This window comes from Magnolia sinica, chromosome 1 (assembly GCF_029962835.1).
Source record: "Magnolia sinica isolate HGM2019 chromosome 1, MsV1, whole genome shotgun sequence".
Classification (NCBI taxonomy): Eukaryota; Viridiplantae; Streptophyta; class Magnoliopsida; order Magnoliales; family Magnoliaceae; genus Magnolia; species Magnolia sinica.
Genome location: NC_080573.1, coordinates 99,440,726 through 99,466,994, shown reverse-complemented (window position 1 = coordinate 99,466,994; position 26,269 = coordinate 99,440,726). Strand labels below are relative to the sequence as shown.

Below are 26,269 nucleotides of genomic sequence, written 5' to 3'. Positions count from 1 at the left end.
AGTCCGGGAATCTTTCCAACGGCCTGAAGATCTCTCCCAAGATCTTCCGGGGATCAAATCAGATCTCGAGAACCTCGGATGACGGTAATCTCGAGAGGATCTTGGACGAATCCAGATACCTGTGCGTAATGGTCTCCGACATATTAGGAGAAGACTCCTTACGGCATGGTCTTCCTTCTCCTATAAATAGAGGTATCCCTAGCCAATGTAAAGTATGTATACACATTCTAATACTCGACTGGTGATTCTTTTTCTTAAGATCTTATCCTACAAAAGACCCAAGGTCCTGACTTAGGCATCGGAGGGTCCCCTGTACAAGTCAAGGTCTCCTTTGTCTATTGCCTTCCTCTGTGCAGGTCCCAAAGGGCTAAACAAGGAGGGTCTACTGGAAAACTGCATCAACATTTTGGTATCGTTTGTGGGAACGACGTTGGCCTACCAAACTAATGCGCCAATACAAACCATAATGGAGGAATCTGATCCCCCATTCATTGCAGACATCATGCAGGTGCGACTGCCAGATCAGTTTCGGTTGCCTTAGATTGCTCCATTTTTAGGGAATACCGACCCGTAGGAACACATGAGTCCTTCAGAGTCTACATGGAGCTCCACGACGCTTCTGACGCAGTCATGTGCCGAGCCTTTTCCCTAACTTTGGCTGGGGTTGCTAGACTGTGGTTCAAGCAGTTGAAACCAAACTCTATTAGTTCGTTCTCCCAACTCAGCCAAGCCTTCGTCACGAACTTTATCGGGGGAAAGAAGAGGCTCAAAGCACCTGCCCACCTCCTTCACGTCGTTCAGAAGGACGGCGAGCTTTTGAAGGACTACATCAAACGCTTCAATCTGGAAGCTTTGCAGGTTCGAAAGCACTCAGAGGAGCTCGCCCTAAACGCTATCCTGAGTGGGTTGAGGGATAAGTAGTTCCCGTTTTCGTTGGACAAAAACCCTCCTACAACGATGGCCGAACTACTGAACAGGTTGTAAAAATACGCTAACACTGAAGAAACCAGTATCTTGCGAGAGGCCGTCCAGAACAAGGTTCCTCTAGCCAAGGAGCAACAGACAAGGGCAGAACCAAGTTTGGCCAATATGAACAAGAAGAGGAAGGATGATCAATCGTGGGACAATCGTCGCCCGAACAAGCGGCTCGACAGTAAGTTCAAAACTTATACTCCTCTCAACAAAACTCTCGAGCAAGTTCTAATGAAAATCCAGGACAAGCGCATTCTCCACTGGCCGAACAAATTGAAGTCCGATCCCAAAAATAGAAGCAAAAACAAATACTGCCTCTTTCATCGAGATCACAAACACAACACAAGTGATTGTTTTGACTTCAAACAAAAGATCGAGGCACTCATTTGCAGTGGCTATCTTGGGGAGTATGTCAATCACGGAGGAGATCGGGTTGCGGCGAAAGATGAACAACCAGTTAACAACGAACTGAACAGGGAGATCCGCACAATCTTCAGGGGCCACAGAGGTGGATGAGACTCAAATAATGCTCGGAAGGTACATGCTAGGAACATCGGTAATCCTGAAGACGAAGTTCTACTTATTGGAAGGCCTCTGAAAGAGCAAAAGGTGGAGACCCATAGCCTGACCTTCACTGAAGAAGATGCCCAAAGAATCCACCATCCACATGACGACACACTTGTGGTCACCCTAATCATAGCTAATTGTAAGGTGTTTCGAATCCTCATCGACACTGGATCATTGGCTGATGTCCTCTTCGCTCTGGCTTTCGACAAGATGAGAATTGGTCGATCTCTACTTTGACCTGTTAAAACCCCATTGCTAGGTTTCTCGGGCGGAAAGGTCATACCCGAGGGAGCAATATAGCTCCCACTTACATCCGGAGATGGACAAAACCAAGTCACAACAATGGTCGATTTCTTGGTAGTGGATTGTCCATCTGTTTACAATGCAATCCTTGGCCGACCATTCCTGAATGCCCTGCGAGCTGTAGTCTCGACCAACCACTTAGCCACGAAGTTCCTGACCAAACAGGGTGTCGGATCAGTGAAGGGCGATCAACATGACGCTCGGCAGTGCTACGCGATGGCACTAAGGGCTTTGCATCAAGCAATGACGGTCACTTCTCTGGATCCTTGTGAGGACTTTGAAGAAAGAGGCCACCTCATGAAAGACCTTGTTCCCATCCCGCTCGATGAATGTCCCCTATAAGACTATCCAAATTGGGTCGTCCCTAATGGCACCACTACGGGACAAGATAATAGCTCTCCTTCGACGTTTTGCGGATGTCTTCGCCTGGTCTCACGAAGACATGCCCGACATCGAATCCAAGATCGTCGTGCACCACTTGAACGTTGACCCTGCTCATCGACCAATTCGACAAAAGCGTCGCGCGCTCGGTCTCGAAAGATATGCAGTGATCGGAGAAGAAGTCAACAAACTCCTCAAGGTTGGATTCATCGAGGAAGTTTATTATTCAGACTGGATAGCCAACATTGTGTTGGTCAAGAAGACAAATGGGAAATGGTGGGTCTGTGTAGATTATACGGACTTGAACAAGGCTTGTCCCAAAGATAGCTTCCCTCTTCCTCGAATCAACCAATTGGTCGACAGCATCGCTAGGCACGAGCTACTTAGTTTTATGGATGCTGATTCTGGTTATAATCAAATTGTAATGCATCCACATGATAAAACAAAAACTGCCTTTGTCACCGACAAAGGTCTTTATTGTTACCGAGTCATGCCTTTTGGATTGAAAAATGCAGGTGCTACTTATCAGCAACTGGTCAACAAAATGTTCGCCCGCCAAATAGGGCAAACAATGGAGGTCTGCGTCGACGATATGCTCGTCAAGAGCATAAAAGCTACAGATAATGTTACCGATCCCAAGGAAATGTTCCTCATTCTTTGTAAATACCGGATGAAGCTGAATCCGTGCTTTCGAGGTTAGCTCAGGAAAATTCCTCGGTTTCTTGGTCAGCCAACGGGGAATCAAAGCAAACCCCAAGAAGATCAAAGCTCTCCTTGACATGGAGTCACCAAGGACGACCAAAGATGTTCAACGACTTACTGGGAGGATCGCGGCTCTCAATCGCCTTGTGTCCCGAGTACAGACAAATGTCTCCCCTTCTTCAAACAGTTGAAAGGGAAACAAGTGGTAGACTAGACAAAAGAATGTGAGGCGGCTTTCTAGAAGATCAAGCAATATCTAGGGTCGCCACCACTACTCTCCAAACCTGTGCAAGGAGTCCTTACTGTTGTACTTGGCTATCTCTGATGCAGCGGTTAGCTCGACTTCAATTAGGGAACATGCAGGAAAACAGTTCCTAGTATACTACGTTAGTAAAGCCCTGGTTTCAGCCGAGACCAGATACCCAAACTTGGAAAAATTAGCTCTGGCTTTGGTCATTTCCTCTCGACGTTTGCGGCCATACTTCTAAGCTCATACCATCATCGTCATGACCGATCATCCACTACATCAAGTGCTTCAAAAGCTCGAAGCTTCGGGAAGGCTGACTAAGTGGGCAATCGAGCTAAGTGAGTTTGATATCAAGTATCGACCCTGCTTAGCTATTAAAGGTCAGGCCGTGGCTGATTTCATTGTCGAGCTAACTCATACATCTGGGAAAGATACCGACCTACCCAGGCTGGAGCTCGTCCCAAATGTTTTGCCTGACAAATCATCTGACCATGCATCTGACCAAGTGTCCGACGTCCATGCTCTTCCCGACCCACCCAAGTGGACGCTTTATGTTGATGGCTCCTCCAACTCTAAGGCAAGTGGGGCTGGGTAATCTTAGAGACCCTAGGCCATATATGTATGCAATATGCCTTAAGATTTGGATTTCAAGCCTCCAACAATACAGCAGAATACGAAGCTTTTCTCGTCGGACTTAAACTGGTAGCCGACATGGGAGCACAACACCTCGAAGTCTTCAGCGATTCCCAGTTGGTCGTCAATTAAATAGCTGAAGCATACCATGCCAAGAAGGAACGCATGAAAGCCTATCTACGGAAGGCCAAAGAATTGATCGGTGAATTTCAAAACTGTAGTGTTGCCTTGATTCCTCGGGTCGAGGATTCCAAAGTTGACATGCTGGCAAAACTAGCCACTGCAGACGAAGACGATATTCTAAGATCTGTCCCAATCGAGTTCCTTACAAAACTAAGTATCGATGAGGCCGACCTCGCCACAGTTCTTCCAGTAAGTTCGAAACCTACTTAGATGGATCTAATCGTCGACTATCTTAAATAGGATAAGTTACTAGAAGATCGAATGGAGGCACACAGGTTACGAACTTAGGCAGCCCGCTACACCATGCTCAACGACATCCTCTACAAAAAAGGTTTTTATCTCCCTTATCTCAGATGTCTCCGACTAGAGGAAGCGGAGTACGTCCTAAGGGAGACCCACGCGGGGATCTGTGGGAACCACTCCGGAGGCCGATCTTTAGCTTGTAAAGTCATTCGACAGGGTTATTATTGGCTGACCATCTAAGCCGATGCTCGACAATTCGCTTAAAACTGCGACAAATGCCAACGCTTTGCGAACATACCCCGGCAGCCACCTGAAGAGCTCACCTCTATGACCAGGCCATGGCCGTTTGCCCAGTGGGGAATCGATATCATTGGTCCTCTCCCGACCGGCAAAGGGTAGATTGAGTTTGCTGTAGTAGCGGTCAATTACTTTACGAAATGGGCTGAGGCCGAACCATTGGCAAAGATAACTGAACAAAAGATCATGGACTTCGTCTGGAAGAACATTATATGCAGATTCGGGATTCCTTGAACGATTGTCTCCGACAATGGAAAGCAGTTCGATAACAAGCAATTTCAGGGAATGTGCGAGAACCTCGGAATTCGTAATGTCTACTCTTCGCTGCGACATCCGCAGGCAAATGGGCAAGTCGAAGTAGTCAATAAAATTATCAAACATCACTTCTGAACCAAGCTCGAGAATGCCAAGGGAGCGTGGGCCAAGGAACTCCCTAAAGTCCTTTGGGCATACTGAACTACCGCCTGAACACCCATTGGGGAGACCCCCTTTTCCTTAGCATATGGAGCAGAGGCGGTCACCCCAGTAGAGATCGGACTACCGATAGATTGGATAGAGACATTTGACGAACAAACGAATACCGAGCTAATGGTGCTAAGTCTCGACCTTCTTGAAGAAAAGAGAGAGCAAGCTCAGATCCGAACCGCTATCCGCTAGCAGCAAGTGATGCGTTTCTACAATGCCAGGATAAAAGTTAGAAGATTTTGAGTTGACGACTTAGTCCTTCTAAGAACCTTCCACAATACTAAGGAACCAGGATCGAGAACTTTAGGCTTGGACTGGGAAGGACCCTATGTAGTCACGAGTACAAGCTGACCTGGCTCATAGTGACTGGAAGATCTAGATGGTCAACTCCCACTACACCCCTGGAATGCTAAACATCTCAAAATCTATCGTCCTTAACAGATCGATGCGTAAGTTTATTGTATATTGATCAACCACAAGATAAAGCTAATAAAGATCTATTACTTCATGACTCCTATCAGGTCTACTATGTCCACCGGATCCGACCAAAGTCCGACCAAGATACGACCTACGTCCGACCTACGTCCAACATATGTCCAACCTTTAGGATCTGACCTACGTCCGACATATGTCCACCCTTTAGGATCCGACCTAAATGATACGACCCAAATCCGATCCATCTAGGATCCGACTCATCTATTGGGTGCAGTCTGCTTAGAAAAATCTACGATAAAAGACATTATTTAAAAAAGGAGCAAGTTTCATTGATAAAGCCCTGATGGGCACATTTACATCGTTCTACATTCAAAAAGAAAAAGAAAAAGGGAAAGGTATTGCAAAGAGTTGGGCCTCAGGGGGCTGCTCGGGAGTCGCTTCATCGTCAGAGGCGTCGGAACCCGACTTAGATTCGTCAAAACCAAAGAGGTTTAACTCTGGAAAGGCCTCCTTCATAGTCTCGACGCACTTCACGTAGCCCCGTCAGTAGAGAGCATTTCTGTCATCAATGTATGTCTGGGAAGACTGATATTCTTTGACAGCATCCTCCTGAGCTCGGGCGAGAGCAACTCGAGTTCTTGCTTTAAGCTTCTTAAGCTTCACCTCAGTCTCCCTGAGCTTCGTTTCGGCCTCCCGTTGGGCCGACTTTGCAGAAGCATCTTCAAGGAGCTTCGTGGCCTCTAGCTCGACCTCTGCAGAGGAAGCACGAGCTTGGGACTGGGTGAGCCTCTAACTGGTCTCGCTTATTTGCCCCCGCAGCTGCGTAATCTCACTACGCACCTTCAGCATGCACGGGGTGAGCTGCCAAGGTAAAGAAAAAATTAAGTGAAGTTGAACAATTGAAGAGAAAAATGAACTACTTATGGAGATGTGCTTACCCCAAGGAGGCTCGTCGTCGCAAATGCGAGGGTCGAGTCTGCGGAAGAGTCGAACAACTTGAGGAATTTTGCCTTGGGCATGTGTCGATCCGCCCAAGGAAGGATCTCCTCAATAGCCCGGCGGACGCCCCGACCTCCCTCCTCCTGAGCCGTTGAAGGACCAGTTGAAGGACGGTTGATCTCCTCCGCCCCTGCAGAACGAGCCTCCACTAAAAGCTCGATAGCCCGCTGTGCCTCGGCAGGCAAAGCCTCTTCCGAAACAGTCGTCTCGACCGTTGTGGCTGCAGCATTAGGGAGGGGCCTCGCCTTTGCTTCCTCCCCTTTAGCCTCCATCACAATGGGGAAAGAAGGGCTGACCTTCCCCTTGCTCTTGGAGGAGGTCTTTTGCCTCTTCCTTTTCGGCGCCGCTATTTCCTCCAGGGAGGGCCATAGCAGAGGACGAGCTTCAGGCATTTCTGTACAAAAAACATGAAGAAACTCAGTTATGGAAATCTATGAAAATTTCTAAGTTCTAAAGCTCGGCCAGAGTTCTTACTGAAGCTCTTACCGATGGGAGTGAGGTCTAAGCCTGACTTGAGTAGCAGCTCGGGTTGGAGAAGTACCCTCCAAGATCTTTCCTCCTCCTTCAACGCTTTCGCCCCTCTGATTCGAGTGAGAGATCCACTGTCCAGCAGGGGAGGATGCTTAGGGATAACTGCGACAAAAGACGTGTGAACAAGTTAAGAAATTTCGAAAATCGACCAACCAAGAACGAGCTAGAGAATAACTACATTCGAAGTATATTGACCTGGGCCGGAGAATGCTGTGGGGACCAAGTGCTGATCCAAGACTAGGTCGGCCACTTCCCAACATCCAGAAGCCAATAACCACTTGTCCCTCCAATTCTTGTTGGACGAGGGAGGGTTGGTAATGAGGCTCCCTCCAGTTCCCCGCCAAGGGGAGAGATAATACCAGCCAGGGTGAAACTTGTACGGCTTTAGTTGGTATAGATGGAGGAACTCCTCGACGGAAAATTCGGGCTACTCTAGCTCGGAACATAAGACCACACAGTTGATCAGAGCCCTCCATCCATTGGGAATCATCTGTCCCAGAGCCAAGTTTAGGCGAGCAAGTACTCACCGACAAAAGACATGTGCGAACAAGTCAAGTATTACAGACTCAGGGACATGATACCCCAGTCTGATTTGAGCTAACTTTGCCTCAGTAAGGGTCGAAGGCACAGGGCCTCTCGAACCCTCCTCACCAGAGGACTCTTCTGGATCTTCTTCACCAGACTGGCCACACGCTCTACCCTAACTGACCTCTCTACCGGGGATCCCTTCGTCGCCCGTGACGCCGGAAAATAGACATCGGCCATCATCATCAACGGCGACCGTGGGTTCGACACTACCCGGAGGCTACTCACCTCACTGTCGCCGCCGAAGGCCCCCTCCAATGAACTCAAAGAGTCCGACATGGTGGCTTTTTATAGATGTTGAGAGTCGTTGTTAAAAGGAAAAAGAAAGGAGGGGGTGAGTGAAATTTGAAGCTCACCGGGGAAGAAACAAGTGCTTGGGCCGCTGGTGAAGACAGTCATCGGAAATCGCCTATTCGCACTAAGGAAGACGACTGGATGGAAAGAGGCAAAAATGCAAACGAAAACGACTAAGGGTTAGGGCTTCCCTTATATAAGGAAGCCACGTAGCAACGTTTGAGTACGCCCATCAATACTGGGTCTGTATGACATTCCCTTGACTACCCTCTCTTGACACGTGGCGCGACCCCATGCGCTACTCGACCCTAATATCGAGAATTGGCCATGTGTCACGTTCTCATTGGTTTGTCACCGAAACGGCGGCCTGACAGACCACGTGACCTTGAACCACGAAATGCCATGCCGTGTTTGATTACTGACACGTCTCGATTACCGTGTCGTCTGCCATACCTGGCATTTATGACAACATAACCCGAGCTAAGCTATATTTGGCTTACTTTCCGGGCCTCCGTAGATCGGCTCGAAAAGTAAGGGGGGCTTAATATTGGGGGAAAAATAGATGAGTCGATAGGTCGACTTATGGAATGGACCAACTCTACAAACCAGCACGGATACAATGGGATTTGAGCCTTAAGGGGCATCTACTACCGAAGACAGGTCAACCTTCAAGGAGGTTGATGCAACTATAAGTCCACTCGAATGGTTGATTGCCGACCTAACCCATAGGTTGGCCACAAGACGGCTATAGGTTGGTCATTGCTCGACCATTGCTCGGTCATAGCTTGGTCATAGTTCGGCCGTAGCTCGGCCATAGCTCAGCCATAGCTCGGTATAACCTCTAACACAAGGTAAATACCGATCTGACGGAAAACTCAATATTGCTTGCGCCTACTATATCTGACACCTCTACCAGCCAACCTTTTCCTGGACCAACAATCTGAGAATCTCTCCAACGGCCTGAAGATCTTCCGAGGATCAAATCAGAGCCCGAGAACCTCGGATGACAATAATCTTGAGAGGATCCTGGACGAATTCGGATACCTGTGCGGAATGGTCTCCGACATATCAGGAGAAGACTCCTTACAGTATGGTCTTTTTCTCCTATAAATAGAGGTATCCCCAGCTAATGTAAGGTACGCATACACATTCTAATACTCGACTGATATTTCTTTTCCTTAAGATCCTATACTGCAAAAGACCCAAGGTCCTGACTTAGGCATCGAAGGGTCCCCTGTACAAGCCAAGGTCTCCTTTGTCTATTACCTTCCTTTGTGCAGGTCCTGAAGGGCTAAACACGGAGGGTCTACCGGAAAACTGCATCAACACTTTCTATCAGTGATATATCACCAAGTACACCAATATTTTCGATTGTGTAAATTCCAAGTGTTGTTTGTATTGCCAATATTTTCGACTGAGTAAATTTCCATTGTCGCTTTTATCACCTGTGTATTGGCGATATTTCAATAATATCGCCTATGTAGCGATATTGCCAAAAAATTGTTAAGTAAAAAAATTCCTTTTCAATTTTTTTTTAAATTATTTATTTATTTATTATTATTATTATTTATGGGCGCATGGTTGTATGATGAAATGCATATTTGTATATGTGTATATGTATGCATGGACAAATGCATCGATCATGGATGGATGGATGTGTGGTACCTACATTATATTATGTAAGTCATGGATAGATCATAGATGGATGCAGTTTTGAGTTCATTTACCTTTACATGTTGATGAGGACATCACGTCACGTACACCCTCACGTACATATCAGAGGAGGAGGCGGGCTGCGCCGATTTCCCTGTGGTTAGGTGAATACCCGTGATCGTGCTGAAGACCCCATGTGCATGTGCGAGCATCTGGAAGACCGCACACTGGGAAGATGCATATGGGCTGCTTTATGGAGTGATCCAGACCGTTGGATCACAAGGATGCGACGATCGGGCTATTGGATCGCATGGATCACATGATCGGGCCATTGATCGTTGATCGTGCACATCAGTTTTAGACTTTATCATATTTTAGGATTTGGTTTTTGATTATTTTATATTTGGACACATTATGAGTATTTTAGTTGAGTTTATTTAAACTAGGGCTATTTTTGTTAAAGTTCACAAGACAGGGAGATTTTTGTAATTTTTGAAACTTCTTGGATTTATAAAGAGAGGAGGGCGTGTGACCTCTCCCTCATTGAATTTTGTGATTAAAAAAAAAAAGAAAAAGAAAAAAAAAGAAGCTCTTGCTTGCTTCTCCCATCTTCATGCAATTTGGAAGGAAGATTGGTGCAAGGCTAATCTTCATCAACGGAGATGTGGGGTCTCCATCTATCCCCACACCATCTTCTCTTTTCTTCCTCATACAAGTATTTTCTTCAGGTTCTTCATTCTTCCCATCACAGATCTTCGTCTTCTCCCAAACCCAACCTTCCCATACCCATCCACAATCCAAACCCTAACCCTGAACCTAAAATTCCTAATTTTCTTATTTTTCCAAATTACCTAAATCCTAATTTTCATCATAGGTTGTATTGGATTTCCTATTTTGAAATAGACTATACTCTATGCTAATTGGATGTCCCTACATCCATTAGATCCTAGTTTCTTTTTATTTAATGAACGTGTGTTACGATATTGGTAGCTTAGGTCAGGATTATGCATGATTTTCTTTTGATTTTCATGATATTTGTGATGAATATAGCGATGTTTGTGTTTTTTTGTTAAATATCTTAATTCGGTTATTTGATCTCACATGTTACTTAGTTCATGCATCAGTCCTACATCACATGTCCTAGTTTTTGTATGGTACTTGCATGTATATTATATAAACTTATTTTGGTTACTATTGGACTGATTTCTTATGACAACACATGCTTTAGTCCCCTATTAAATGAAAACTTATTATGTATGAATTATTTTTTTGTAATTTTTAATTCCTGAATATGCAAATATGTGCATTTTAGCATCTCCTGAAGTTTCACTGAAAATTTCCACCATTTTTCCCATTTTTCCCTGCATTTGCGGATATTGGTGATATTATCAATGTTAATGGTATTGTTTCCATATCCCCGGTCAACGAAACTTGTAGCGTCACCGACAACTTGAGCACTGCTTGTAACACATATGTTGCTAGAGTACCTTTCGTATTGGCCTTCACCATGTTCAGACACTTGTCTTTACTCTTTAGCCACTGTAGGAAGATAGAGGTAAGTCTAATCCTAAAGAAGTATGGTGATATCAGCTGGAATATGAAGCATTTCAACCTCTAAAATCTAAAGAGTGGTTAGTTCATTTTTCTGCATGTTATAAAGAATATTCAGCAAGACCAGTTTTGGCCATTGCCATGCTTAAAATTTCAAGTTCTGTGTGTTCATTCCTCCAATGATCTGAACCACGCATCAAACGAACACCATTTTCTAGCTCACCCAAACCAAAAAATCAGGCATGTTCACTTTTCAGGCTTTCCATGTCACCATCATTGTCTTTGCCTTTCCCCCAACTATTAGGAATTGACTTTTAAATCGGCAGAACTTTTATGATTTGCTGCCCATGGAACAATGGCTTTTCTCTTTTACCTAGGCACTAGAACTGGCCATGACAAAATCTAACACAAAATACTTGCTTGCCGACATGGTCCCACCCAATACTACCAGGGTTTTATAACTTGGTTTCTGAGTGCAACTTGTCTTAGTATCAGGGCACGTCGCATCCCCGATACTGATACAACTCATCCTACACACGACGAGTCGAATGGATGAAAAATAAAAATAAAAATATGATTGTTCTGACTTGTCTGACCACGTTTGAGTTGGTTCATATTGGTCTGCCATGGTTTGCATTGGTGTGACTCTTCCTGATTCAAAACAAGTCAGGATGAGTTGAGACCAAGTCATCAGATTGTGATGTATAGGTGGTCTGATTTAAACCACCCCCACCAAAATTGATATGACTTGAGTGATACTTTGTCGTATCGAACAATATTTGAAACCATGAATTCCACTAGAATCCCGTCTAATACATACACACCCCAAAGGGCAAGCAAGGAAAGTAAGGTCATGGAGGGGTAGTTGCTAGACGCATTGCTGAGCATGAGGCGGACAGTACACGTGGTCAATTATTTTTATCCAATTTTTAATTCCTTGAAGCTGAGAAAGAAAAGAATTTGAAATCAAAAGAAAAGAAAATGGAATGAGTTGTGAAACAAATGACCTTAGCTTCGTAACAAGGACTCTCCATTTTCTAGAAAATTGCCATGTTCAACAACCATGTTAATGCCGGATGCATGAGATGGATGGTGGAATTCAACAGATAGATGCTTTGTGATAGATTCATGAAAGTTTGAAGGATAATCGCACACTTAAAATTGAGAGATAAACTCACTGTTAGTCACCTTTTCTACGATCTCAAGAAACAAAGGGAAAGTTCTAGGTTTTTTAAATCAATTCAGGAGGTGCTTAAATGTCTCTAAAGTGCTCTTATATAAGGAGGGTATCCAAATTAACCAAAGCTACTAAAATAATCCAAATTACTATTGTTAACTTTCTAACCAAGTAACTAAGAAACCTTAAGATAAATGACCCAAAAAACAATAACAATAATAATCATGCATGTGGGACATTGGCCCCAGTTGTACGACAATGGATTCAACCCTGCAGCCACATCAGGCGGGCCACATGTACTTAAAATGTTAACAATTCATACGTTGTTTTAACTGTTAAATGTTTTTGTTCATGTGTTGCCCACATGATTCATCTATGCCTTGGGCCCCGCCTAATGCATGGTTTGGATGTCCCATGCACATGAGATGTTACCATGTGTGGCCATGTATGGAGGTGCATGCACGGTTTGCAAGTTCTACCTTCAACTCAGTCCTTAGTTCAAGATTTGATCTTCCTGTTGAGTTCGCCTCTCAAAGGTTCTTTCTCCAGGCCCTTGATAGTTGATGGGACTTGAGCAATGTTATCAAATCAGCAGCCACATTAGAGGCAGAACCATGGAGATTCTCTAATTAGTTCGTTACAAACCTTCGCTTCCCTCCTGGACATCCTTTTATTGCATTTGAAGGAGGTTCATGCAGTTGCTGATCCCTTGCTAGATGGGCTGATGAGAAGATGATTTGGTGTAGGCACTATTTTTCTTCCCTTCTCTTTTTTCTAATAAAAATTTCAGTACTCGTCATCATCGTCAATGTTACCTGAGTTGCCAACTCCCTTATGTTTTCAGTACCAAATCCCCCTGATCTGGATTATGGGTCATTTGCAATCTAGATTACTATTTTTACCAATGCGATATTATGGCTTTATACTCATTGTGTAGATAGAGTTTTAGTGTAGATATGTATTCAAGACGGTCAAATTTATGCTTTGATTCATGCATGTATATAACATCATGTATGGAGAACCTATAATAATAATAATAATATCCATAATTTTAGTTATAAATTACAATATCAATTTGTAGATAATACCATACTATATATGCACAACCTACAAGTACCATTGTGATTTGTGACCCACATGATCCTACCCATAGCATACTACACATCGGAGAAAGTAGAGTGCACCTTGTACCTGTTCCCATACAACGTACTGGAGCGACCTGCAATCCAGGTAACCTTGATCATAACCATACATAGGCTAGGCAAAGGAAGAGGTAACCTTGTCCTGACATGATAACAATTGAATGATCCGGTTCGTAGTCTAGGCAAAGGAAGTGGTCCATTAATAAAAGGAGGGTTGATGCCAGGTGGGTAGCCTCTTATCAAACTTTTGAGCTACGATGAGAATTTGAAGAAGAAAAATCCACTAAGCTTGATGGTTGGAAATGTGTTCCTTGCCTTTTCGTTTCCTTGAATAAAATTTTGTTTATGCTTCATGTATGGAGATGTGCTCTTTGCCTTTTCTTTCTTCTCCTCGAAGATTTTTTTTTCAAAAAAAAAGAAAAAGTGTAAGTTCTACTCAACTAGAAGATGAATATTATAAAAATACTGCAACATATATAGCATGGAAGAACAAGACTATTTACGAGTTAAATAACGAGTGCACGCACCACTGGTACATACTAATTCTACTACAATTGAAACTTTAGTCTGGTTGTCTTATATAATAATAAGTATTATTTTATTTGAATGGCTTCTTATATAATTAGTTTACTACCTTTATTCAGAAAAAAAAAGTCACATAATACTTTCAAACATACCGTATATGTTATCTTGGTATTGATACAATTATTATGGCAAAGATCTGCTGCAAAGAATCCTTTGAAGTTTGAACCACAGCTTTTCACAGTACACTACACAGGCACTACAACAGCAGAGGTATGGCAAGGGTTAGTCATAACTCATATGCACAACGATGGCAAAATATTTCCCATGCCAATATTGCAAGTTAACTTTGGAAGCTTAGTAGGTCCGGAATTCATGTTTTAAAGAAGACTGGAGGATAAACATTGGTGCTTAGTGGTGTCTAAGTTGTATCCCCTATCTTAGCATCTTAGTATGTGAATAAGGTACTCGATTTGCATGATGTATCCATATATTGTAGTATGCCATAAGTACACCTGATTGGGAAGTTGCAATAGACATTCTTGTTATTCTGAGTAATTAATTACTTCTTGCCCATGCTCTTACGTTTCTTTCCCTATTACTTGTAAGTATTTTGGATTGAATTTCCTCATTGTGAGGTTCCTCTGATTATATAGAAACTCTAGGCTAATTACAAGGCTAAATTGCAGCCATTAACATCAATCTAGGCTAACAAACAAGGAAACAATAACTGCACAAGATATATACAATCAGTAATTGTACAAGATTGACACAATCATGCCATAATTAGAGGACCTAATTAAAGCTAAATGTATGCTAATGCTGCCCTGATTATGTTGTCCCTGCTGTCCCTGCTAAATATATGCTAATGCTGTCCTGATTATGGCTAAATGTATGCTGTCCCTGCTAAATGTATGCTGTCCCTGCTAAATGTATGTTGTCCTTGCTGTCCTGATTGACATCCTCTCTCAAATTGATGCTGGTCGATCAAGAAGCATCAATTTGCCCACAAGGAACTGATGGCGCGGTCGTGTCATGGCCTTGGTAAACACGTCAGCTATCTGAAGGTCAGTGGAAACATGAGGAAGAGAAATGATACGAGTGTCTAATGCTTCCCGAATAGAGTGAGAGTCCACCTCAATGTGCTTCGTTCGTTCATGGAAAACGGGATTAGCAGCAATCTGAATGGCACTAGTATTATCAGCATGGAGAGGTGTAGGATCAGACTGGGAAAAACCAAGCTCAGCCAGAAGCCCACGAAGCCAGACAATCTCAGAACAAGCAGCAGACATGGCACGGTATTTGGATTCAGTAGAAGATTTAGAAACACGAGGTTGTTTCTTACTCTTCCAAGAGATCAAGGAATTACCAAGAAACATGCACCAACCTGTGACAGACCGTCGAGTATCAGGACATCCGGCCCAATCCGCATCACTATATGCAACAAGGCGAAGAGGAGAGCCGGTTGGAAAGAACAACCCACGGCTAGGGGATCCTCGAAGGTATCGGATGATACGACGAACAACAGCCAAATGTAGATGGCGTGGAGTCTGCATGAACTGGCTAACCTGCTGGACAGCGAAGGAAATATCAGGCCGAGTAATAGTCAAATAGTTCAAACTGCCTACCAGCTGTCGAAACAAAGTAGGATCAGACAAGAGATCACCCTTATGACGATACTTCGTGTTTACTTCTAGAGGAGTATCCACAGAAGAAGTATCCTGAAGACTAGCTAAAGCAATCAAATCCTGTGTGTACTTATGTTGATTCAGAATGATACCAGAAAGATCCATGTGAACTTCCAACCCCAAGAAGTATGTAAGAGGACCAAGATCCTTCATATGAAACGAGGCCCGAAGATGCTGCTGTAGACAAGTGATCAAGTCTGAATCCGTCCCGGTGATAACAATATCATCAACGTAAACAAGAAGAAGAACAATACCAGCAGAGGTCTTACGAAGAAACAAAGAGGAGTCATATTGACTCTGCTCAAAGGAAAACTAAAGTAAGGTAGATCGGAACTTATCAAACCATGCCCAGGGAGCCTGTTTCAACCCATACAGAGATCGCTTCAATTTACATACATCAGAAGAAGAGTAGGAGGTCAAGCCAGGCGGCAGGGCCATGTAAATTTCCTCTTTGAGATCACCATGAAGAAATGCATTTTTAACGTCCATTTGATGAAGTGGCCAGCCTTGGGACGCTGCAATAGAAATAACCATCCGTACTATAGTCATCTTGGCGACTGGAGCAAAGGTCTCCTCATAGTCCACCCCATATTCCTGTCTGTTACCAAGTGCAACCAACCGGGCCTTATAGCGATCCAGAGTACCATCAGAACGCAGCTTAATCGAGTAAACCCATTTACAACCAATGGCTTTAACATTCGTCGGACAAGGAATAACATCCCATGTGTGATTGTCCTGAAGAGCTCGAAGTTCTTCGGCCATCGCCTCACGCCAACATTCATGCTTAACAGCCTTGGAATAACATGATGGAATTGAAATAGAGGACAAAGTGACATGAAAAGACGTATGAGAAAAGCCATACCAATTAGGAGGACGAGAGACTCTAGTAGACCGGCGAGGAACAATGTCAGAACCCGGATCAGCTGCAGAAGGAACAGGTTGAACAGGTTCAGATGTCGCGTTAGGCTCAGGAAGGGGTAAAGTTGGTCGTTGGCGTTCATACACAAATCCAGGTTTGAATCGCTCAGGAATAAGAGTCAAGTCATCAAAATGAGGAAGAACATTGATCTCAGGCAAGGATGCAACATGAGTAGAAAAGAAAGACTGATTTTCAAAGAAAACAACATGACGAGAAATACGAAATCTGTTAGAGCATGGATCATAGCACACATAACCTTTGTGGGAATTACTATAACCCATAAAAGCGCACTTAACAGATTGGGCAGAAAGTTTGTGTCGTTCATGTGATGGCAAATGAACAAAACAAACACAACCAAAAGTATACATATCAAGATAGTTGGGATGCTGATGATGAAGACCATAATAGGGAGTTTCAAGACACTTGAAGGCAAGCTATTAATTAAATAAACTGCCTTGGATAAGGCTTCCACCCAAAATTTAGAAGGAACTGAAGATTCAAGCAATAACGTTCGAACAACCTCCAACAGGTGGCGATTCTTACGTTCAGCAACACCATTCTGCTGAGGTGTATAAGGACAAGAACGCTCAGAAATGATTCCTTTTAGCTTGAGAAAGGCATGAAATTCATGAGACATATATTCACCACCCGAATCGGACCTTAACACTTTAATGCCCGAAGAGAATTGAGTTTCAATATAAGCCACAAATTGTTGAAACACAGAAAATACCTCAGATTTAGAACGAAGAAAATAAATCCAGGTATACCTACTATAATCATCAATGAACGTGATAAAATATTTATAATTTGCATGAGATATAATAGGAGTAATACCCCACACATCACTATGGATCAAATTAAAACAGCTTTCAGCACGACTACCATGAGCAGGAAAGGAAAGAGATTTACTCTTATCTAATTTACATGTTGAGCAATCAAAAGAGAGATGAGAGGAAAATTGATCTTTATTACCCAACAAACCAGATTTTACTAAATGAGATAGAACAATAGAGTTAGGATGACCCAAACGTTTGTGCCATACTTCACCCTTATTGTTTACAGTAGTACAAGCCAAAAAAATGCAAGAAGGAATGGAAAAATGTAGAGGAAACAATCGTCCAACTTTAGGCCCCTTCGCGAGTATCTTCCCCGATACCTGATCCTGCACAATACAACCATCATGAGAAAACCCAACATTACAGTTGTTATCAACCAATTGTCCGATGGAAATGAGACTAGTAGAAAGCTCAGGAGATACAAAAACTTCTTTAACTAATGAATTAATATCCCCAACAGCATGAATAGGTAACTGACTACCATCAGCAATCTGAATGTACGATGAGCCATGATAATGCCGAACATTGGTAAGAGTGTTGGAGGAATTAGTCATATGATTAGACGCAGCAGAATCAACAAGCCAAGGTAAAGATGGTAGTGTACTGTTACCTTGAAGCCCTAAGGCTGAAAAGGCTGAAATAATCATTTGTTGAACAGTTTTAGGAGTAAGAACAAAGGGATCACCATTCACCAACTGTAGAGGAATTAGCGGAAGCAGAAGTACCCACCGCAGCTTGATAGGCATTAGTTTGGTGATTCTGGGGACGAGTCGGACAGTTTTTGATAATATGTCCCTGCTTCTTGCAATAATTGCAAGATTTCTTGGCACAGTGAGCAGCAACATGCCCATATTCCTTGTAGCTGAAGCATTGGACCTTCCGCATATCCCGACCCTTGCCTTTCCCGTGAGCTGCATAAGCGACGTCATTAGAGGTCATGCGGTTCTGCTGAAAAGTAGCTTGTGTTGCAAGATGCTGCTCTTCACGAAGTAATTCCCCAAAGCACACATCCAAAGAGGGAGGAGGATCATGATTCATCAAATTGAAACGAGTTGCCTCAAATTCTAGCCGTAACTTCATTACAAACTGATCTCTCTTGCTCTGTTCATGAACGTCCTGAACAACAATGAGAGATGCAACTAGTATCTTAGCATAAATAATGTCAGTAAATTCACCCCACAAGTTCTGAAACCCAGAAAAATAATCTTGTATGGAGAGATCGCCCTGAGTGTAATTGGCGATCTCATATTCCAACTGAAAGCGTCTGGCTGTGTGGTCCTGATTGTAAACCTTCTTTAAATACTCCCACATATCTCGTGCAGTCTTGTATGGCCTCAGATTTAGGACAATCAGAGGATCAACAGATCCTAAAATCCATGTCATGACTCTAGCATCTTTCACTTTCCACTGAGCCAATTTAGACAGTTCAGTAGGAGCTGGATCACTTCCATCTATGTGACCCCATAACTCTTTCCCCAGGACAAATAGGCGAAATTGAAATTCCCAGGCAGAATAATTCTTGCCCGTGAAGCGCACACCAAAAGAATCCGAGTTGCTAGTAGACATGGTGCCCGGAACACAGTAATAAAGACTGATAATACTAAATCCACCTCACCCCTAGTCCAAAAACAAGCCTACAACCAGCAAGTCCAAAATAAAAGGAGACCAAAATGAGAATTTCCAGCAAGAACTGGACACGCCGACAGCCACTAATCACCCCAAAATGAAAATTTCCAGCAAGAAAGAAACTTCCTACCCTCGACAGAAACTGCCAAACAGCAGTTTATAACCCACCAGAATTATCTACACCTTCCTTTGAAGGTATCGACAGCCAAGAAGACTAACAGATTAGTCCCAACCCAACCCAGAAATCTCAGAACAGGTAATAGAAGGCTTTGATACCATGTAAGTATTTTGGATTGAATGTCCTCATTGTGAGGTTCCTCTGATTATATAGAAACTCTAGGCTAATTACAAGGCTGAATTGCAGCCATTAACATCAATCTAGGCTAACAAACAAGGAAACAATAACTGTACAAGATATATACAATCAGTAACTGTACAAGATTGACACAATCATGCCATAATTAGAGGACCTAATTATAGCTAAATATATGCTAATGCTGCCCTGATTATGCTGTCCCTGCTAAATATATGCTAATGCTGTCCTGATTATGGCTAAATGTATGCTGTCCCTGCTGTCCTGATTGACATCTATGCTGTCTCTGCTGTCCCTGCTAAATGTATGCTGTCCCTGCTAAATGTATGCTGTCCCTGCTGTCCCTGCTAAATGTATGCTGTCCCTGCTGTCCTGATTGACATCTATGCTGTCCCTGCTGTCCTGATTGACATTACTTAACATTCAATTACCATAGCATGTGACCTTTTGATTCTGAATATCATTGTGACAACTTGGATGTCTCTGTTTCAGATGGGGAAGGTTTCCAAAGCATTAGAGATTAGCAAATCAATGGAAGCATGTGGCATAAAACATAACAGCAAGACATACTCAATGTTGATCAGTGGCTATGTGAAACAAAATGATTTTGCAAATGCGTTTGCCATTTTTGAGGATATGCTAAAAGCGGGTTTGAAGCCTGATGCTGTACTATATAATAACATTATCGATGCATTTTGTAAGATGGGCAACATGGATCGAGCAATTCGTATTGTTGATGAAATGCAGAGGGAGAAGCATAGGCCTTCATCTAGAACATTTACTCCAATCATACGTGGTTTAGCAAAACTTGGAGACATGAAAAGAGCTTTAGAGATTGTCAATATGATGCGGCAGAGTGGATGCATTCCCACTGTGGAGACCTTCAATGTTCTCATCCGTGGCCTTATTGGAAAGCGACAGGTAAAATTATGCAGATGCTATTTCAAGTATTATTTGTCATTAACTTCGAGAACTGTACTTATTCTTGATATGTTATGCAGATGGAGAAGGCTGTTCAAGTAATTAACGAAATGGTACTGGCTGGCATTACTCCCAATGAATGTACATACACAACAATCATGCAAGGTTATGCGTCTCTAGGTGACACTGGCAAAGCTTTCGAGTATTTTACAAAAATTAAAGATGAAGGGCTGAAGCTTGATGTGTTCACCTATGAGGCATTGCTCAAGGCTTGTTGCAAGTCAGGCCGGATGCAAAGCGCTTTGGCAGTCACACGGGAAATGAGTGCACAAAATATTCCAAGAGATACGTTCGTCTATAACATATTAATTGACGGGTATGGATGATTTTAAATTACATAAAATATGAGTTTTGCTAAGCCCACACCATTGCACAAGGCATACTTTCAACAGGCCACATGTCCTAATGCAGTAGATAGGTGCAATATCTAAGTCGTCCATAATGTGGTTCTGATCATATAGATGTTTTGCCCAAAAATCACACTGGTCTACTTATCAGGTGGGCCGCTTTGTCAGGAACAGGTGGACAGCTTAGAAAACTTCGGCCAAGTTGTTTTCAGCCTTACTTTTGTTTCGTAAACTTTGGCCCATCATGTTACAGGACAAACCTAATTTTTCGGACAGGACATCAGTATAGTGGTACCTTTGTGATGGATGGATTGAATCTTGTATCTATATGCATGCTGGCACATTTGGTGGCATGTGCATGAGCTGTCTTGTACACAAGCGTGGACTTAGCAAAGCTCCATAAAATATTAGCATATTTCTATATTATTAGAGGCTGACATGTGTTTGCATGCAAAATATCTTTAAAAGATAGCCAGAGATCCATAAATGTTGATTCTAAAGCGTCATTATCCATAAGCATCCTTGATAAGTTATTTCTTTGCATTTAAAATATATAATCCATAGGAGAAATGGTTAGCCTGACATAAATATAACTTCTGATGAAATTAATTTCAATCTTTTGAAATGCAGCACATGAAAAAATCATATACATCATATTAAACTGTTAAGATGCCCTTTGTGTTTTTTATGTTTTACTTGACACTTGCGAATTGCTAGTTGAAATCCAGGGAGAATCTATCCATGGCAAAATCAGAAATACAAGAAAAATATTGGCACAAACATTTTGAGTTCTTGCTGCAGTCTGAATTGGAAAAGTTGAACCATTGTGTTGCAGACATTTTATCTCCATGTCCCATCTTATGGACTTACCACTTTGGCACTAACTATATCCAAAAGGTTTTGTACATAGAATGTAGAGGATTCTAGAGAAGATTAGATTCAAGGTGTTCAATAATGATAAAGGTGGCTGTAACAGCCAGCCTTTTGGTTGTTACGATGTGAGTCTAACAGCCGTTACAGCCCATTTCCTAAATACTACGATATTAGTCTCAATTAATAGCTGGTTGAAGGAAAAATTCAAAAATAAAAAATAAAAAATGGAGAACATGAAGAACCAATGGATATCAAAATCAAAGATCCAATTTACATGAAGAACCAATGGATTTATAACCATTTGACACTGATTTAACATAATTTCAACAAAAAAAAAAAAGGATCGAAAATTGAAAATGCTCACCAGCTCGAACATGTGGGATATATCGGCACTACCTGTGCGTTTCGTATCTCATGGGTGGGATACAAGATATATCGTGGGATATATCGGCTGATATTGTCGATGTTTAAAACATTGGTGTAGAGCATTGTAGAATTTTTCTGAACTATTCCTAACTGTTTGATGATTGCCATATGGCATCATCCTAGCTATCCATGAAAGGAAATTAGAAGGATCTTAGGTCTAATACAGGGGGAGAGGCCCTCATTTGTAAGCATCCAAGTTGTAAGTTCTATTGTATTCTAGTGCGATAGAAGTTTTCTTGCCTTTAAGACGCCTATGTGCTCTCTCTTCTCTTCAAGTAGCTTGGCTATACATGTGGTGGGAACTATGTTTATCCTTTCACTTTAAAAAATGTTTTTACGTTTTTCTTATAGTTAACAGAAACTTTGAATAAGAAGGAAACATTGAGCCTAACTATTGGAGGGAATGATTCCCTATGCTGATAGCCAATCTCAACATTCTCTCTTTCCCTAGTACCAGCAATCTCATTAGCTTCACCACCTATATGACAAAATAGGATGTTTCTTGGAGGGTACCTGATGCTCATCTCATCTTGGATTTTGTCACTGATGAAAGAAAGCACCAACCAAGCTCGTCTTCTCTTAAATATGCCTGTTGTCCATTTGCCTATGTGATCATATGTTGAGAATTTCATGCCACAATTAGGTTAATGATGGTGAAAAAAAATCCTCATACCTTACCGAAGAGCTTGATTTCACCTTGTTAGAGTCTGTGCAACTATCTGGGTCCAGATAAAGCCACTTTGACAAGTTCTTTATAATAATAGTTATCACCATAGCCTTATTCCAGCTATTTGGGTAGGCCAAACAGTTCTTATTGTAGCCTGCAAATTTTTTATGAACAGCTGCTCACTGTGGACAGATTGTCCACCGTTACCTGGGCTAGGGATGTGCTAGTGGAATTTATCAGTCGTAGTTCTTCACTGTCTATTTGCAGACTACATAATGAAAGGTTATGGTTTTTACCATTATCATCTCTAAAAATTGTAGTTGCCTAGTTCAGAAATGATACGCAGTCCATCTCCTGCTATTCTATTCTTTTGAAGCACGCCGGGATGTCTTCAATTTCGAACCAGGTTACTGGAAGTCATCTAGATGGGGCCCCTTTTTTTTTTTCGCAAATGTTATTAAAACACGATAAGCTTGCATAGCCCAGAGTTTGTGCTGACATGCTAGTTAAGTTTCAAAACTAGTAGGGCTTTTTCATCTTCTAAAATTTTATCTTGGTTTGAAATTGATTCTGTTCCCAGATGCGCTTCTTTTTTTTTTTTTTCTTCTGTCCTTGCTTCTTTTAGCTTTCCGTCTTACATTAGTGCCTCTGTTCTTTAGATGGGCTCGAAGAGGTGATGTATGGGAGGCTGCTGACCTGATGCAACAGATGAAGCAAGATGGGGTTCTTCCAACCATCCATACATACACGTCATTCATAAATGCGTGTTGCAAAGCTGGAGATATGCTGGTAATACTTATGATCTGAAAAAGAACATATCCAGTTTATACTATGAAATATTTGGGCTTCTCATCCATGTCACTTGCTAGATCAATTTTGACACCAAAGTTACACCTCTTTAGTTCACTATTTCTTCTACTTTGTCACTTTTATTACTAAGAAAAACCAATTCCATTAGATTTAGTATTTATCGTGCTCCTTAACCCTTTCAGTAAAGAAATGACATGTCATTCTGGAAAGTGACCAACCATCCTTTCAAAATGATCACTGATTACTTCATCACTCTCTGAGTATGTCTTAGTTGGATGGATTATACATAATACGGACTACAGAGGCATATAAACTATAATTCTATTATCTTGTGCAAAATCAAAATGATCTTGCAAAACTAATATCCTGTTGAGGAGCATTCTTCCTTGAACAGACAGTGCTCAGTAGCTCTATTCAATCTCGTCGAGTATGGAATGCCCTCTAAAATTCCGAAGTCTCATGATATTGATTATGGCAAGGATTGGTAATAACTTGCCAGTATAGTCTTACTAAAAATTTCCATTACAATATCGTGCATGTGTGTTTCTACTCCTCGTCTTTAGCAGCTTGCTGGTCTAAGCTTGAGTGTTTTTGTGAGGAAGAACGTTGTGATTTTGTAGATAATCTTTTCATTAGATGATATTCGTGTTCACTTTACAGAGAGCAACAAGGGCGATTGAAGAAATGGAAACTACAGGAATGAAGCCTAATGTAAAAACATATACAACATTGATACATGGGTGGGCTCGCGCATCACTTCCGGAGAAGGCCCTTAGGTGCTTCGAAGAAATGAAGCTGGCTGGATTGGAGCCAGACAAAGCCGTATACCATTGCCTGATGACATCGTTACTGTCTAGGGCTACCGTTTCTGAAGACTATATTTACTCAGGGATCTTGGCAATCTGTAGAGAAATGATAGAACTAGGGTTAACTGTCGACATGGGAACTGCAGTTCATTGGTCTAAGTGCTTATGCAAGATTGAGAGAACGGGCGGGGAACTTACTGAAGCCTTGCAGAAGACCTTCCCCCCTGCCTGGAATTCACATGAAATTCTGGATGCGAATTCCAACCAAACCGACCATGATGATGCTGATACTGATCATGATGTTGAGTATAGTTATCGCGGTGATGATTATGAAGAAGCCGACGATGACGACGAAGACATTGATGGTACTCAAGTTGGTGGTGGTGATGATGATTACAAGTTCTGGTTCTAGTTCATATGCATGCAGGGGAGTTTGGATTTCGAGCTGTATTGTGTATGCAGTCAAGGAGGCTACAGAAGCAGTAAAAAAAAAAATGCTGGTCTCTTCTCCCAACTTTTGGTATGCATGAATCTGACAGAGGTACGATATTGAGACATTTTTCACTTTTCTGCTATATGAACCATGCTCTGACATACTTCTTCATTTTCTTCTCTGTCATTTTGTTCATGCATATGCTGTCAAGATCAGTTGCTTCTCTCATTCTTTCTAGAAATTAAATTAAATTCATTTCCCTGTAAATTTCTGCCTCTTATTTTCTGAATCTTTTCCCTTTCTGTTTGCTAAAGCTTTCCTCCATTTTGGGAAAAAAGAAAAAGAAGAATAGAAGCTTACTTGAATTCATGCTGATTGAAATCTGCTTAATTGATGCACCTCCGTGAGGCTTTATTTATACAGAGGGTGCCCTTTCCAAAAAAGAGAACCTGTGACATCTCAGTTGTAAATGTTCTTTCAAGCACGACTACATATCCATACTATATATGAAGTGAGCAGCTTTTGGACAAATTTGTCCCCACAATTAGTTTCGTAGGGGGCAAACTATGAATATTCAAAGGACGTGGAGAGACATTTTAAAAGAAGTCTGGGGTACATGGAGAACTGAAAAATGTGACTGTTATCTGGCGTGCGATTAAGATGTCACCCACAAAAAGCCTTGCAATGGCTTAGATTTTACCCACATCTTTTCAGTTCTTCTATGTGACTAGCTGGCTTGAACTTCTCTTTGCGTGTAGCCAGCACGGATTGTAGTAGCAGGGAGACCGTACAACAGAGGCTCTGTGGGGCCCACTTTGATGACTATGAAATCCATACCATATATTTGTTGCACCAGCTCAGGTTACGACATCAGCCCAAAAGCAAGGTAGATCTGAAGCTCAAGTGGGCCACAAAACAGGAAAATGTCTACGCCAACCCATTCTCCCACACTCTCAAAACAATCTTGGATCTTTACCTCCCCTTCACTGGCTACGTAAAGTAATACCTGACACCAAAATTCTAGGGGAGAGTTATCAAGCCAAGCATCTTTCCAAAACTGTATTCTGTCTCCCTTTCCAACTTGGAATTGGATGCTCTCTCCATACTTCTTCCCTGTTCTATATGTGCTATGTTCCTACCATCATAACATTTTTCGGCTTCACTATTTCTTTTCAAACACCCCATGCCCCGGCTCTATTATCTCACATGTTGTGTTGTCCCTAACTAGCTATGCATTATTGTTTGTCAAGCACTTCGGGATAAGGATTATTTGGAACATGTGTGCACATGAACATGGACAACTTGGCAATATGTGACATTCGGGGTGCTTGAAGATGGATGGTAGCATATGTGGGGCACTTGACAATGTTGATAGAACATGTAGCATATAAAGGGCACTTGAAAGTTGAATGTGTTCCATTTCCAGTACTTGAAATTGGATGGTTGCACTTGTCGCAAATTGCCACATGTCACACAAGTGGCATATGTACCACATCCGGATAATCTGGTTTATACTATGATGGAAATAAGTAAGCTAGAGCTATTGCAAGAATAACAATGAATTTCTAACGGTGGTCCCTCCCTCCACATTTCCGAGTTTGGTTGTGTGCAAAATCAGTTGTCTGTCCTAAGCAATATGTCCAAAACTAAACTTTTGTTGCT

General features: G+C 42.2%; 1 protein-coding gene across 1 annotated transcript in view; it reads left to right on the top strand.

The window, feature by feature from the left end:
- Nucleotides 1-24,976, top strand: part of LOC131252251 (pentatricopeptide repeat-containing protein At5g04810, chloroplastic) — a 73,670-nt gene extending 48,694 nt beyond the window's left edge. Inside the window, exons 7-10 of the mRNA XM_058253062.1 lie at nucleotides 19,757-20,185; nucleotides 20,266-20,561; nucleotides 23,218-23,347; nucleotides 24,029-24,976. Of these exons, the coding sequence (XP_058109045.1) occupies nucleotides 19,757-20,185; nucleotides 20,266-20,561; nucleotides 23,218-23,347; nucleotides 24,029-24,586 (1,413 nt within the window). The 3' untranslated portion in view covers nucleotides 24,587-24,976. The remainder of the gene's footprint in view (nucleotides 1-19,756; nucleotides 20,186-20,265; nucleotides 20,562-23,217; nucleotides 23,348-24,028) is intronic.
- Nucleotides 24,977-26,269: the final 1,293 nt, after the last annotated feature.